Genomic DNA, 16,387 nt, shown 5'->3' on the forward strand with positions numbered 1-16,387 from the left:
TGCTGTGGCCCGCAAGATTCACCACTGTCTATCCTCATGCCGCCCAACCCAACTACAGCGCACACTATGGCTACCAAAAATGTGTAATTTTGTTGTGCCACCGTCAGCTACTAGCGAAATCCACCCGAGGCTTATCCCAGGACCCTCCAACACCTTTCGGTTCTGTAAGTGAACCTTTTGCTGGAAGCTAGTACCTCTGCATCTAGTCGCGTTGTGTTCACTACACTCGTGTATGTGTTGCATCTGATATGCCTGGTAGTGCTCTCGCTGCACCCCGATCCAGTACACGTGCCCACCCGCTACACGGTATAATCCTTGATATGGAAATCCCGGCACCGGCGCAGGCCAGGACAAGGCGATCCGCGTACAACAAAAGCTGCCTCAGCGGCAATGTTAATGAAGAACTGCTTATTAGTGCATCGTGCTGAGCTGTTGCTGCTGCTGTTGCTAACCGGAACCTTGCCGGGACCGGAAAGAAACAAATTAACGCACCGCGAAGCGCAGAAAGCGTCTTCCTCGTCGTCGTCGTCGTCGTCGTCGTCGTCGTCGTCGTCGTCGTCGTCGTAGTTTTCTGCCAAGACGCCCATGGAAAGTGAGCGAAACTTTGCCGCCAACTAATTATTAAGCAATGCACAGCTCACTGTCTGATTGTAGTGAGTTAATTTCCAAGAAAAATGTTACAAACGTTCAGCGAGCGTTGTTATATTATGTTATTTAGTTTGAACATGAACATGAACACCTCAGGAAAGATTTTGTTTTCAAGTGGAACACTGTGTGAATGATGAAATAATATATATGCGGTGCATGGAATTTCACCAGAGAACTTTAAATAGCCATTCTCATAGCAAGGACAAAATATATATACATGAAAAGTCTGTCTCTTAGTAATATCGTCAAATATGTCAACTACCAAAGATGGATTCAAATGGATTTCGTAATGGATTCAAAGCTTTAAGTGACGATCCTGCTTTGAGTAGACCAATCTAATTACAGATAACCTAATGCGTAAGTGCGGCTGACCAGATCAGAGGTGATACCGACAACAGTGTTTGCATCAAATAAGAAACAAATATCTAACTTTTCCATGCCTAACTAGCGTCCACGATGGTTTTGTCAGTTTTGGATAGTCTTCATTCATTCATCAATGGACGGGATTCATCTAAATAGGAGAACCGCAGAGCAATAAGTCTGCCGGCAACGATGGGCTGGCGGCCGGATGGATTGTCGGCCGGATGGGCTCTTCACCATAGGGCAGGAGAGGCTTGCCGTCGAAATGCACTAGCTGATCGTAAGAATTTGGGAGCAGGAAGAACTATCGGAGAATAAGACGCTGGATGTCATTCAATCAGTCTGCACAAAGGGCGACAGACAGAAATACTCGAATTTTTCGTGCAATAATGGATCCTGTTCTGCAGACCTGCACCCCTTGCTACAAATTTGATCGGCAGATACCAAGCTGGGTTTGTTGAAGACAAATCTACCATTTACCTCGTGGCGTATTTAACGGTAAGCAAAGTAAGCAATTGCGGAAGGCCCCGTCAATGAGGGGCCCCGGAATCTTTAGTACATAATCCATAACAGTTGATAGAATATGGCACTGTATTAGCAAGAAGGGTCCCGTGGGTTATGGACGTTGGGGCCCCGCGCTAGACGAACTATAAGCACCCCCCCCCCCCCCACCCCGGCAGCAACAAAATTTAATTTAAAATGTTACATAATCAATGACGGGTGCCGAGTACCCCTGTAATCATGTAAAAACGGGCCTCAACAACTCTTACTGCTTAAGGCCCCCGAGACTGTAAACCCGCTACTGCACTTACCAATTTTTTACTCTTCGGCAGATCCTCCAGAAATGTCGAAAGTGTCAGACTGAACTTGTCAGACGTGTCAGACTGAAGCGGCCTACGACACCATATACTTATATGAGCTATGGAACATCATGAAGCTGTACCACTTTCCTGGGAAATTGATCCGGCTGTTAGAGGCCGCCATGAACAAGGTGCAGTGCAAGGTGACAGGGTCTTAAACTCACAGGGGTCTGAGGTAACGTGACGGACTCTCCTGTCTGCTCTTCAGCATCGCCCTAGAAGGTGTCATTCGAAGCGCGAGACTAGACAACGACATCATCGGCAGGACAACAGCGTAGGTATGTGAGGCATATACCCGACTCAAACGCGAAGCAGCGAGACTAGGATTGAGAATCGATGTGACGAAGACGCAGTACCTGTTTGCCGGAGACCGAGACCAACTGGAAAGCAGTGTACTAATTAACGGCGACAATCTCGAGGTAGTAAAGGAATTCTACTATCTTGGGACGGTCGTTACTTCGGACAACGATATCAGCAACGAAATCCGGATACGCATTGTGCAGAATACGAAGCGGTATAAATAAAGTCGAAGGAAACGCCTGCGACCTCTTGTTTGCGCCATATATTAAGAAGAAGGAATAAAAACTAAATTTGTGATTTTTCAACACCGAAATATCTACATTTTTCACCTTTATTTTATCGTTTCGCAACAATATGTGCGATATATAGTACATTGATACGGACACAAACCCTGGACCATCCGAGCGGAAGAAGCAAACGCTCTGGGCGTGTTTGAGCGACGCATCCTCCGGACCATCTTTGGCGGTGTGTTCGAGCATGGAGTTTGAAGGAGAAGGATGAACCACAAGCTTGCTGAGCTGTACGGCTAACCGAAGGCTGGCAAGATACGATGGCTGAGGCATATCATGAGGATGCCGGACTCATGCCTCACCAAGAAGGTATTCGACAGCGACCCCTAGTTCGGCATTAGGCGCACGGGAGCACAGCGGTGGACCAGGTGAAACAAGACCTGTCGGAAATCGGGTATCTACATGGATGGGAGGCTACAGCCAGGGACTGAGCATGTCGGAGAATGATTGTTGACCGGGGCATGTCACGTCGACATGCTCTATGATTCGTCTTTTCAAAAATTAAATGAAAATAATAAAACATCTCAATAGGTATGGTATATCCACAATGCTTGCAACAAAAAAACATTGCAATGCTATTTTAATTTCGCGCAGTATATAGGTGCGATATAGTCTCAGCTTTGGGGGGGGGGGGGGGGGTTCTTTGGTGTGAACTGCTTTCTTAGGCTATATTAATATGACGGGGATTTTAAATAAGCCCATTGCGTCGTACAGTTTTACCTTGGCTATGCTAATTGTTAACCACATTTATTAAATTATATGTGATTTAATAATACACGAATGTTAAATTATACTTTCTTCTTATTTCTGATGACTATTCGGATAACAGTTGATGGTGTATGGAAAAAAAGACCGGGGGCAAATGAAAGTTGCGTATAAAAAAATAATCCAGAACAAATAGTACTTAAAGAGCGAAACAATCAATACCAACAATGATTGTGTTCATGCGTATAATGGAAACCAAATATTCATGTTCATCCGGAAGGTATGCGGGTTATATCTATATACATTCGCGCTGCCCGGAATAGTAAAAACCTTTCGTGTGTGTGTATGTGTGTGTGTACGCGTGTGTAGTGGTAGGCAACATCGGTAGGTATCAATGACCATAAATAACTATAACCTCGCTGAATTTGTGCCTTTGCAACATTGGTGCGCGAAAGGAATGTGTTTTTTACCCCGTTTCGTTCACTCTGTCGCTCTGTTTAAACCAATCGGCTGTGCAGTGCCGCCGCACTCACTGATTATTAATAGGGCCAATTTTATGCCATCCTGCCGGGCGTTGTGCAGTTCTAAAACAATCCCCACACTGCAGCATCCCTTCCGCATGTGTAGCTTTTATTGATGATGCTGCTGCTGTTATTATTTCAAAGCTGAATCAATTTTTGCACCATTCCCCCTAAAACCTATAAATATTATTTTGTCGCCAGTAGTTGCTAGAATGCTTGCATCCAAAAGGCACTTTCACGACAACACAATGGCTTGGAGTGAGGAGGAGGGGGCATAGACAAACAAGGAAATAATAGTTAGTATTTTCGTACCGTACCGTTTTGCTATTATGCTCCTATCCCACTAATCCAAAGTATCTTCGATATTGCTTTGCGGGTCAAACTGCTGCCCACCGCCACCCATAGCCAAACAAAAAATAAAGGGTCAAATTAATATGTGGAACCGTTGCAGCGATGACGCATTCGTAGCTGCAACCACCGACACCTCCCCGCTTTCATCCCTCTTAGGGAAAAATGGATTGAGCGGGTAAGGCACATGTTTCAATAAGACTATGTTTGTTTCTTCCCCTCCCCAACATTCAATATCCCTTCATTGAAAATAGTTCAGATTTATTCTGATTTCTGTCACCCATTTGTGAGAGGCAACCCAACGAGTAGAGCCAACGAGTGCAAAGTGCTATAAAATTTAATGAAACAAAATAACCAGTTGATGTGTTAGTGGGAATGCAAATTCGGGTTACTAACGTGAGAGAAGGAATGAAGCGAACATGCGTACAATTATCCATGCACGTGGGACCGTTAAACGGAAATCAGCTCAAGTATAAAAAGAAAAACGATCACAAAGAAGCGCACATATAAGCGCACGTCATCGGTGCAGGGCAGTGCATATGTGAGAGTTCATCATCATCGTGGTGCTGGCTGCAGCGGAAGGAATGCACCGGACGGAATGTACGAGGTTGCAGAAACGATGAACAACAGCAAAAAAAAGGATAAAGGAATGAAATTAATTTATTTCAACTCACAATTGCATCCAACATCTCTACCCATACTAAACCGATGGAAATGTGCGCGAGGAAATGTGAGAATGGGAAAGGCAAATAAATGTATCGCGGGTCTGTCTGTCCTACTGGGTGGTTGTGGTTTGTGTGTGTCAGGGTAGGTGTAATTTAACGCCCTGCTTCAGCTTGAGTTTGATTAAAATTAAAGCCCCAAACAGCTTCGTTGCCCATCCCTCATCCGATGCCATTTCCGACTCCAGTCCAGTGAAAGGATTGCACTGGTGCGTGTAAAATTCTATTATCAACACACAACTACTATACACATATTCGCTTTAATTATGTCCTAATGTGCTTCCGGCCAGCGAGTACCGAGAGCGAGCACTATTGCTTCATGCAACGTACACCACCACCACCACCACCAGCAATAGCACTCTGTACCGATTCAGTTCATCATCTGTGAAAATTGTTCTGGCGCTTTTGGAAACGTACGCAGGATCCTAGATTCCGGCACCCTCATTAACGATGGTGAAAATACTTAATTGAATACACTATGAACCGTTATTAATTTTATTTATTTTATTTTATTTATTTATTTATTTATTAAGTATCTTGCAAAGATTTGCTGGGACACGTACTTATATAATAAATCCTAAATTCATCTACAAAACTTAACTACAGCGCTATCAATAAGGAAACGAGAGACAATTGGTTTTAAACTGAGCTGTACTAATATTGAAGTCGAAGAATCTTTGGTATTTGTTGAAGCTATGTATCATTTGGTTAATAGGCGCATTGCAGGAATGTGCAGATCTTGAGAACGTAGGTCTTAACAGCTCACGTATCCTGAGAGGTCGTTCAGGAGCATAAAGATTCAACTTTTCAAGCAGGTAGGGAGAGTCTATGTCCCCACTGATTAACTTCGCGACAAAAGTAGCTTGCAATGCCCGACGTCTATGTTCTAAGGTTTGCAGGCCAAGAAGCATGCACCGTGACAGGTAATCTAAATGTTGTGATGAAGCCCATTGTAATCGGTGTATTGCTATTCTGGAGAATCTTTTTTGTATGCTTTCTATCCTAGCCGTCCACACGTGACAGTATGGGGAGAAAAGAACTGAATTAGACTCTAGGATGGAACGTACTAATGCGGTATATAATGCTTTCAGACACATTGGATCTTTTATCTCAAGAGTTTGCCTGATTACAAATCCTAACATCCTATTGGCCTTGCTAATAATAGAGTGGTAATGCTCGCGAAAGGATAGTGATGAATCAAGGATCACACCAAGATCCCTAACTGATGACACGCGAGACAAATTGTAATTGTGCAATGAGTAACAAAAGTTTAAAGGGTTTCGTTTCCTGCTGAATGTAATCGCGCTGCATTTATCCACACAGAGGCTTAGTTGGTTTGCCACACACCAATTGCTGAATAGGTTGAGATTGTTCTGGAGCGCGAAACAGTCATCGATTGACCTGATAACTGAAAAAAGTTTAATATCATCAGCATAAAGCAGTACAGAATGTTTTGGGAGAATAAGAGTCACGTCGTTTATGTAGAGTGTAAATAATAGCGGCCCCAAGTTGCTGCCTTGGGGAACTCCCGAAGTATTTGTGAACGGTTGCGAAAAGATGTTATCTATTCTTACAGAATACATTCTGTCCGTCAGATATGATTTTAACCAATCGATGACAAGAGGTGAAATACCAAGCTGTGCGAGTTTTGCTAGAAGGATGTTGTGATTGATGCTATCAAACGCAGCTTGGAAATCAGTGTACACTGTATCCATTTGATATTCCGATTCAAACGATGTATGACATTCCGAAACGAACTGAGCTAAGTTGGTAGTTACGGATCGTTTAGGTACGAAACCATGTTGATTAACAGATATGTAATTGATACATGACATAACTAAGACGTCGTAGATCATGATTTCCAAGATTTTTGCAAACGTGCATAGAGATGTTATACCACGATAGTTTTTTGCATCATTCTTAGGTTCTCTTTTAAGGATAGGTGTCATCCATGAAAATTTCCACGGCTCAGGAAAAATTCCCATTTTAAGCGATGCAGTAAAAACAGTCTCTAGAGGAGCGCGCAAAGCATCAGCGCACTAAAGTTAAGGGTGGTTTGGTTCGGTGAGTAACGGGCGAGCTTTGCACACGTGGGGACACTTTCAATTGACATTCGGCCGGGATTAGGTTAATCACCGCCGTACACTCCATGCTAATCATTCGATTGAATCACGCTGATTAAGTTTATACGGGAGGATTTAATCAAATCACATCATGGGCAATGATCCTTAACCTTGTGAATGTTTATGTGGCGAGGTTCGGAGGTTTGTGCGCGGTAGAAGAATGGCAGCGAGTAGAAACCGTGAACTAATTAGTTGGACCGGGATAGACTCGAGCTATTGTGTTCGGTGGATCTTAAGGAACTGTAAATAAACAACCGTTGTATTGTGTTTTAAATGTATTTTGTGCGCGTTTTGATGGAATGTTTTATCAAAGTGGTTTTATGGTGGTTAAATGTTGTACGATTCGAATATTCTTCAGCATTACTAGCTTATTTTGAACTTATCGCTTTCCAATTTCGGTCAATTGATTTTTATAAATTTTTATCTATTATCATTTTGAGTTATTGAAAATGTATTTAGGATAAAGATGAACTGAGGCTGACAGTTTCTTCTTCATTTGGCTCAACAACTGGTGTCGGTCAAGGCCTGCCTGTACCACTACTTGTGGGCTTGACTTTCAGTGACTTATTGATTCCCCCCCATATGTTGTTAAGTCGTTCGAGTTGACGAGGTTGCCAGTTTAACACAGTGGCGGATTAAGGGTATCGGGGGCCCTAGGCGGTAAGACGTGTTGAGGCCCCCTGTAAATGGTAAATGGTGTTTAGGGGGGGAGGGGGTACTGGCACTGAACTTGCTGTAGGGAGATTGAACAGTAAACTTGAAATGCTGTTGGGGGGCCCTACGATAATCAGTCACAGACTTTAAATTTTTTTGTGTGTGGGGGGGGGGGTGCAAATGATGCGACAGTCTCGGGGCCCCAAGTCCATCCTTCCGGGGGCCCTTGTCGCTACTCTGTCCATACGGCATACATGTAATACATACGGCATACTAAGGACTAGCGATCTACGGAGCCCCTAAATCGGCGGGGCCCCAGGCGACCGCCTAGTCCGCCTACCGTTAGATCCGCCACTGGTTTAACAGTACCGAAATTGAACTAATAAAACCAATGCCCTAACATTCAAAGAAGCCACAATAAATTAATGAATGAAAAATGAGACAGAAATGAAACAAAAAAGAGAAGTAGGCTAATATGAACAAAATTTAACTGAGAATGAACTAAACAAGACCACTAAGAGAGAAATAAAGTGAGAAGAGTTTGTGAAATAAGCGTAAAAGGAAAGGTAAAAAAGGAACAACGTACAAGTCAGTAAAACAGAAAATATTATCTAGAAGATACAGTTAGCAAGGACGGAAGGATCTGAGTTTCTGTTGATCATTTGGATTCCTTGATGCCAATGGCTCGAGGGAGATCCAGCTGCGTAGACCTCGAGATTAGTGAGGTGCTGTACGGAGTGCACCCACGACTCCGATTCCGATTATTATTAGTCCGATTCCGACTATTAATAGTCCGATTTCGACTCCGGCAAAATGGAACAACTAGATCCGCCCGGAGTCGGAGTCGCCCGGAGTGCGACTCTCCTATGTAGCTGAAGCCTACCAGATCGAGCAGGCGGCAGATTGCCGATAAACGAGACAAAGACCAAACTGATGCTGGCAACATCAGCGGGTCTACCAATAAATAATCCGAATCTAAGAAGACGTGACGTGCAGATATGTGAACGCACTTTTGAAGTCGTCCCACAATTCACCTATCTTGGGTCAAAGGTCAGCAACGACAATAGCATGGAAGCTGAGTTGCGCGCAAGGATGCTGGCTGCCAACCGGTCATTCTACAGTCTGAAAAATCAGTTCACCTCAAAGAACCCGTCGCGACGGACGAAGCTGGGACTATATAGTACCTATATAGTACCGGTACTCACATACGTCTCTGCGACATGGCCACTGTTCAAATATGACGAAGACCCCGCGATCGATTAGCCGCGATCGAGAGGAAGATGCTCAGAAGGATACTTGGCCCCGTATGTGTGGAAGGAAATTGACGCTATAATGACGAGCTATACGAGATGTACGGCGACCTCACTCTCGTGCAGCGCATCAAGCTGGCCAGGCTCCGATGGGCTGGCCATGTTGTACGCATGGAAACAGACAATCCAACCCGTAAAATCTTTTTAGGGGGGACAAGAACAGAAGAGGCGTGGAATGCCCAAATTAAGGTTGCAAGAAAACCGTGAGCGGTTTCGGACACTCCTAAGGTAGCCACGACTGCAAATCAGTTGTAGCGTCGGATAAACGCCGGACATTAGTGTTTAGCTACACAATAGGTGCATTCGGACGGTTACACCTGTTCAGTGAATTCCATAATGTATAATCCTTATCGGGAGGTTAATCCAGGAAATATTATTTTGTTAAAATTGTTTGATCAATAAAGGCATACGGATGAATAATGCACCACCTGTTCATCGACTTCAAGGCGACCTACGACACCATGGACCGGAATGAGCTATTTTTATTATGAGTTATTCAGGGTATGTGAAGTTTTTAGTAGAACAAGGGTGCAAGGATTATATGATGAAAATAGCATAGGGGATTCAAACAGTTTGTCACATATTCTGAAGAGTTTTTCGGACATAACAATAGGTTTTTTACCGGAAACGAAAGGACATTATTTCAACAATAGCTCAGTGTTCTTTGTCGTCGAACTGATAACGGCTACAACAATCCTCGTAGTTCGATGTGTAGGACATTTGAAGAAATGAACTTAACAATATGCCCATTGTGGGTTCAAACCTAGAATTACAGCAGAGCATAGGAGTTGCAGTATTCAATGTGGCCAGCTTATTTTGGTGGTTATCGGTAGGAGCACTATAATTTTATCGGTAGTTTTCGGCAGGAGCTTTAGTTTTTTGGTAATTATCGGTAGGGAGGGGGGTGCTGTTATGCAAAACGATCATCCGTACCGGTGAACTTGTTCGTCGAAAAACATTCGTTGCTCATAAGTAGATAGCGAAGTACTACTAGGTTGAGCTGTACAAAACCTAGACAGTTTTCGATTTTTATCTAGAGGTCTATGAAATGAGTGAAAATGAGTGTCGCGGCTAACGTTTGCGGCAAATTAGTGATATGCAGGTCGACACACACCTACCGAGTCGGAGTCATCCGTAAACGACCCTGAGTCGTGCGGGTCGAACCGTAAGATGTAAGTATGTTCAGTAGATGCAAGAAAGCATAAGCGGACCCGTTGCAGCAGCGAGTTCGGGTCAGGTTGGGCCAAAGTAGGCTCATGGCCCGGACCCAGCTAAACGTTTTGTGGCCTGGCGGGTCGAACCAAACTCGCTGCAACCACGGAATTTGATTTCGATTGGCTCGCCCCCGACTCTGGGTCCGGTCATTAAATGAATCGTCCCGTGGGTCCAGCGTGTGCAATACGTCGGAGTTCGACTATACCCGGAAGATCAAGAAGGTGCAAGAAGGCATACGCGACCTCGATTCGTTGGTGCATCGATTTCAAGTCGTATAGACCACCACTAGCTCTTATGCGTCATTCAGCACCGACTGGTCGGAGTCGTTTGCATCAATCAACCATACCGTATCCATGGATCGTGACCGACGAGCACAATAGTGAGCGAGCCTAAGAAGAAAAATTGCATTCGCTACAACATCATTCCATGTTATGCATCCATGCGTGAACTGAGACTTTTGACAATTCTCGTTTTCAGAATAAGCAACCGCTGCACCTAAAATGCAAGAGTGATTATATTAGAACAAAATTACAGGAAGGTATAACAATCGGTGGCGAAATATGGGGTAACATCGGGTAAACACATTTAGGCAATCGCACGAGATCATACGGAAATCCTAAGACTTCGCCTAACATTAACGTGGAAAAAACAATCAAACGCAAATCGATCTTTTCCTATACAACATATGATAATTTCTCCCGTGATTTTTTCAAAGCTACATGCATGAAAACATAACTGAGAAATCGCAAAAATCTATGAAAATGTAGGGAACTTTTGTTTACATTAAGCCTTGGCCACATGAATTTAACTATTTGACGGCTCGCTCATCATTGTACAGTAAGCTTCAGAGATACGCCATAAAAATGTTTGGCAAACAAAGTTTGAAAGTACAAGTAGACCCCGAGATACAAGGAACCTCTTACACCACAATTTTGTTCGCAATTATTTTTCCATATCTGCTCCACTAATGCTCAATACGCCTGAAATTAATAATTTGTGTGTGATCAACTGTGTTGAATGTGTTTTCCTATATTAAAATTTCTTCTATCGTAGGAGTATTGCGTGAAGTTAAATTTATCAAAGTGCCACAAATGCACAAAACGACCACTAAACGGGTTCTAAACGGCTCAAGCTTTCAAACCCAAACGGAATATAAAAAGCCTTCGTTTAGCAGACGGCAAATACCTCATGCATTCTAAAAATAGAGAAAAGCTGCCCAAGTGCCACAAATCCACTAAACGACCACTAAACGGCTTCTAAACGACTCAAGCACTCTACCTAAACGGAATATATAAATGCATCGTTTAGTAGACGGCAAACGACTCATGCATTCTAAAAATAGCAAAAAAGCTGGTGGCGCTATCAGTTGGTGGGATACCCCAACCAGCTGAGCTTCATCGCTTGGAGGAGAGCTTTCTCATTTCCTCTGTACTGTTGTATGGTTTCGCATTGAAGTTATGCATCGCTAGAATTAGAACGGCGATACGATTGTTTAAATACTAGACTCCAACGGAAAGCACCAGCACTGAAGCAAGTGAGATTTGAGTAATGGTCGTTGGTGTTGATACCCACGTATCTGACTACACGACCATTCATATAGATTTTTGCTCAGAAAGTTAGAATGCTATCATGATAAGATGAAACTTGTCGAAATACATTGTAAGAAAAGGATAGCAATATAATGATGAGTTGTAATACACCATCTATTGATCAAACCAATGAAGCTGTGGAGCTTTCATTTTTTTTCTATGGATATTCAATTTTCCAGTCGTTTAAGCTTAATCTGTGGCGCTTGGGTGGTGGCGCCATCTGTTGGTGGGATACGCAACCAGCAAAGCTTTCTCGCTTGGAGGAGAGCTTTCTCAGTTCCTCTGCACTGTTATATGGTTTCACATTGAAGTTATGCATCGCTAGAATTAGAACGGCGACTCGATTGTTTAAATACTAAACTTCAATGAACACCACCAGCACTGAAGCAAGTGAGATTTTGAGTAATGGTCGGTGGTGTCGATACTCACGTATCTAACCACATGGTCCCCGCTGTGCAAAGTGACGGAAGAAATCAAAGGCGTTCGGAGAATTTTATCATGCCTTCCTTTTCTCTCCAACGACAAATTTGTCAAGCAACTCGTCGAGCTTTTTACCCGTCCCTGGCTCCGCCTCATACCCCTCGCCTGAGCGCGCTGCCGAAGGTTTGCATGTGTTAGTGCGTCACCGTATTAATACACGATGCGCAATCTCAGATTGCGCATATATTCGTTTTATCAAAACATATGTCATTTCGCGTAGCCAACCCTGAGCTATAAACGTCATTTCCATACAATTTCAGTTTGCGCCAAGATTGCGCATAAATTTTCGCTTGTGCGTGACACACTGTCGTCCTCCTGGACGTTGACCGGTGGCAGCGCCACTGCTGGTTGAACTTCGATTCCTTGCCAACTATTGAATATGTGCTTTTTAGTTGGCACGTTTTTTCATACATAAAGTTTCTAAAAAAATTCTCGGCAATGAGATTTTTTGTGTATTTTTCAAAAACCGAGGTTTCCATACAAACGCATGCTTTTTAATTGAATTGTCAGCCAACTATCGAACGTTCAACTAAAAAACATGCCAACTAAAAAGCGTTCAACTATTGAATTCTGACTGTATTTCGAAGAGGAATCGTTATTGTCGTGAAAGTTTCGGTTGAAATCTTTATTCGCTTTCTAAGACGACTAGGGCCTTAAATGCCTTCTAAATGCCTTCAAAGCCGTTTAATGCTCGGAGGGTCGTTTCGTTGCTGATAGAATCTCATTGAAGTTTAGTATTTCAATAATCGTATCTCCGTCCTTTTCCTAAGGATGCATCACTTCAACGCGAAACCATACAACTGCACTGAGGGAACGTGAAAGCTATCAGAGCGCAAAAAGCTCCACTGGGTTAGGGTTCAACAGATGGAGCTACCAGCGTTGTTGTGTTTTTGAACCACCTGATAAAATTTCATGGAAATTTAGCGAGAGATTTCGCACTACGTCTATTTGCGCGTTAATAATAGTTGTTGATACACGCGACAAATGTTTGTCGCACATATTCTGATGTTCTATGGACAAAACTGACAGACCGTCCGAATTTGACGTTCAATGCGTCTGCGTTTTGACATTTCATGCAACCACCGCCGCATTTTCATGGCCCACCGGGCAACACTCACACACTGAAACACAGGACAGAAGATTCTCGAACATTCGGATACAGAAGAAAAAACAATCGTCAGTGTCGAGAAGAAAAACGTGTCTCTGCACTACTGCATCGGTGAACAGTGTTTTCCGAACAAAGCTACTGTGAAAGACGAACTGTGCGTGACGAAGTGCGATTTGGCTTGACGATATTCATCTAACGAACGCGTGTTTGGCGAAAAAGTGCATATATTTTCTATCACGTTTGATCTCTCTAACCGGGTGTTTCTAACCCCCATCACAACCAACGCTTGAGTATCGTGGTTGGACACCGAAAGACTGTTTAAGCAAAAATGGCCACTCCAGAAAGCAAGCAGCTGGCATTACAGGAAAAGGATCTCGGCAATGCGGCGTACAAAAAGAAGGATTTCGAGACAGCCCTTCAGCACTACCGCACGGCGTTGACGCATGACCCGACGGACATTACATTCCACAACAACATTGCGGCAGTATACTTCGAGCAGAAGGAGTTCAAAAAGTGTATCGAGGAGTGCGAGAAGGCGGTTGAGGTAGGTCGTGAAAACCGGGCCGACTACAAGCTTATCGCGAAGGCGTTCACCCGCACCGGCAATGCGTACCGCAAGCTGGAGGATTACAAATCCGCCAAGACCTACTTCGAGAAGTCGCTCTCGGAACACCGGACCCCGGAGGTGAAGTCGTTGCTTAGTGACACCGAGAAGAAAATCAAGGAGATGGAAAGACTGGCCTACATCGATCCGTCAAAGGCGGAGGAAGAGAAGGAAAAGGGCAACGAGTATTTCAAGCAGGGCGACTACAGCACAGCCGTCAAGCACTACTCCGAAGCGATCAAGCGCAATCCGGACGACGCAAAACTGTATAGCAACCGTGCGGCCTGCTATACGAAGCTGGCCGCCTTCGATCTGGGTCTGAAGGATTGCGAAACGTGCTGCCGATTAGACGAAACTTTCATCAAAGGGTGGATCCGCAAGGGCAAAATTCTGCAGGTGATGCAGAAATCGTCCGAAGCGCTCACTGCCTACCAGAAAGCCCTAGAGATCGATCCGAACAATGCGGAAGCGCTGGAAGGCTACCGGGCATGCACAATGGCAGTGCACGCCGACCCGAAAGAGGTGTGGAAGAAGGCCATGAACGATCCGGAAGTGCAACAGATTCTCAAAGATCCGGCGATGCGTGTCATTCTCGAGCAGATGCAAAACGATCCAAAGGCAGTGCAAGAGTAAGTGATGGTGCACAGTAACGCAAAATTTGTGCGGCGCTAAATATGTAATATATTAACCTAATTTCATTCGTCCCATTTCACTTTCATTGTAGGCATCTCAAGAATCCTCAAGTAGCATCCAAAATTCAGAAACTGCTAGAGTCCGGAATCATACAAATCTACTGAACAGACTTCTCGAATGTTGTGCATCCGATGGGAGAAGAGGGGAGGACAACGCGCAACACATGAAACATCTCGTTTCGTCACTCTGCTACCATCAGCCGAAAATATCCTTAGAGTAAAAAAATGTTCACCAGTGTGAAGGAGACAGTGACTACGGGCGAACGGCGGACATAACGAAAGAGAGAGAGAGAAAACCAAACTGCAGACGACTGAGAGAAAGGTCGAGATTTCCCCGCTGGCGAATTTGAATGGTTACACTCCACCGCTTCCCGCCTTTTTTCTCGCCTTGCCGCCAAGCCAGTTGAATTTTGTCTACTTTGCGCGCTATTGGTTTTTGATTTCCAAACCTGAGGTTTAACCATATTGAACTCTACACACATCCTAGCCATGAAGTTTTTAAATGCATAGCGCAAAAGAATGTGTTGTTTGTTTACTATCTTTCTTTTTTTTTGGTTTCAAGTTGTCCCTACTGGCAAAGCACAGCAGCGCGCAGCATCGTAAGCATCCAAACTCGATCGTACTATTAACAAACCGCATTCAGAATTGCCTAAGAACAACGGTTAATAATCCGAATAAGCGTAGGATATGTAAGCATATTACTAGTAGTTCCGTAGAAATTAAAAGAAATATAGCGAGGCGCGTGTCTTTGTGTGTGTGTGTGCGGTAAGCAGGATTTGCAAAAGAAAAAGGTGATTAATCATCAGGCGAGAGACAGTAAATAAAATATTTCTACAACTAAATCATCTAAACTAATTCGGCGGATCGGGTGTGTTTATCTTCTTACTGCGTTCGAACATTCGAAAAACATTCAGCATTGTCAAAACGCCAAAGCGTTCCACACCCACATTGCCTTACTGCGCATTAAAGAAACAAGGAGAAATCACTCGAACTTTCCTATCAACGGACGACGAACATGTGATACCAGCTGCAGCAATATGGGCTAAGACATAGTTTCATGCTTAGAAGGAAACATGTTTTCTCGAACATTCGTGATCATTCTTTGAAATGTGGTTAAAAAATCGACTATTCATTCTGGTCTTTTGTAATGCGTCATCTTTCGGATTTTAAAAAAATGTGCTGAAGAAATGCAATTCTAAGTAGAGACGCAAAAAGAAAAAATCATTAAACTACAACGGTTGTCACCTAATAAATATTAAATAGTGTTTTTCTTTATTTACGATCTTTGAAACATAATTAGCGCATAACTTGCCATTCTTATAAGTGAATGTATTTATATAAAGATGAATCGTATCTGCTTCCGCATTGGAACTGCTAATTTTATCATTATGCTACAGATTGGTATCATCGGTTCTCAGACAAACCGTTTGTTGTGTTTGCGTTGTTTTAGATGCATTTAGTTTTATAACTTCTGTCTGCTTCCGTAATGCTAGAACGCTATGGTACTTCTTTAAACTGTTTTGTTATTTTATTTTATTTTATAGATATTGAGTTAAAATCATTTAGCCAGTACTGGCATAAACGTTCACAACAATTTGTAGTGTTCGTCCACTTCACATTGGTAGTAGTGCAAGCTCTTCCTTCCTTCTCTCACGTGTATCCGTATTCACCGTATTCGTGTATGTTTTAAAACAAACACTGCTAGTGTACTACAGACGTACGTTATTTTTTAACTTCCCCCTTGGGCCATAACGGGGGTCGCTCTACATTTAAAACCGTTACTCGCAGTGAGATGCAATTGAAAAGCGCAGCAAATAGGCAAATTCTTACGGAACGGATTCTGACAAAACCCGTTTCA

The 16,387-nt window shown here is 43.4% G+C and overlaps 1 protein-coding gene and 1 long non-coding RNA gene across 2 annotated transcripts; one reads left to right on the forward strand and one right to left on the reverse strand.

Annotated features, from left to right (window-relative positions):
* Positions 1–9,479: 9,479 nt before the first annotated feature.
* LOC133393753 (uncharacterized) lies at positions 9,480–11,304 on the reverse strand. Its single transcript, XR_009766365.1, has 2 exons — positions 9,956–11,304; positions 9,480–9,882 (listed from the first exon to the last, which is right to left on the reverse strand). It is a non-coding gene; the product is annotated as an uncharacterized LOC133393753 (long non-coding RNA).
* Positions 11,305–13,157: 1,853 nt separating this feature from the next.
* Positions 13,158–15,384, forward strand: LOC1279608 (stress-induced-phosphoprotein 1). The gene is made up of 2 exons (XM_319365.5): positions 13,158–14,466; positions 14,562–15,384. The coding sequence occupies exons 1-2, from the start codon at positions 13,562–13,564 to the stop codon at positions 14,632–14,634; spliced, it is 978 nt and encodes a 325-aa protein (XP_319365.4). The 5' UTR covers positions 13,158–13,561; the 3' UTR covers positions 14,635–15,384.
* Positions 15,385–16,387: the final 1,003 nt, after the last annotated feature.

The sequence above is a fragment of the Anopheles gambiae genome, chromosome 3, assembly GCF_943734735.2.
Source record: "Anopheles gambiae chromosome 3, idAnoGambNW_F1_1, whole genome shotgun sequence".
NCBI classification, from domain to species: Eukaryota; Metazoa; Arthropoda; class Insecta; order Diptera; family Culicidae; genus Anopheles; species Anopheles gambiae.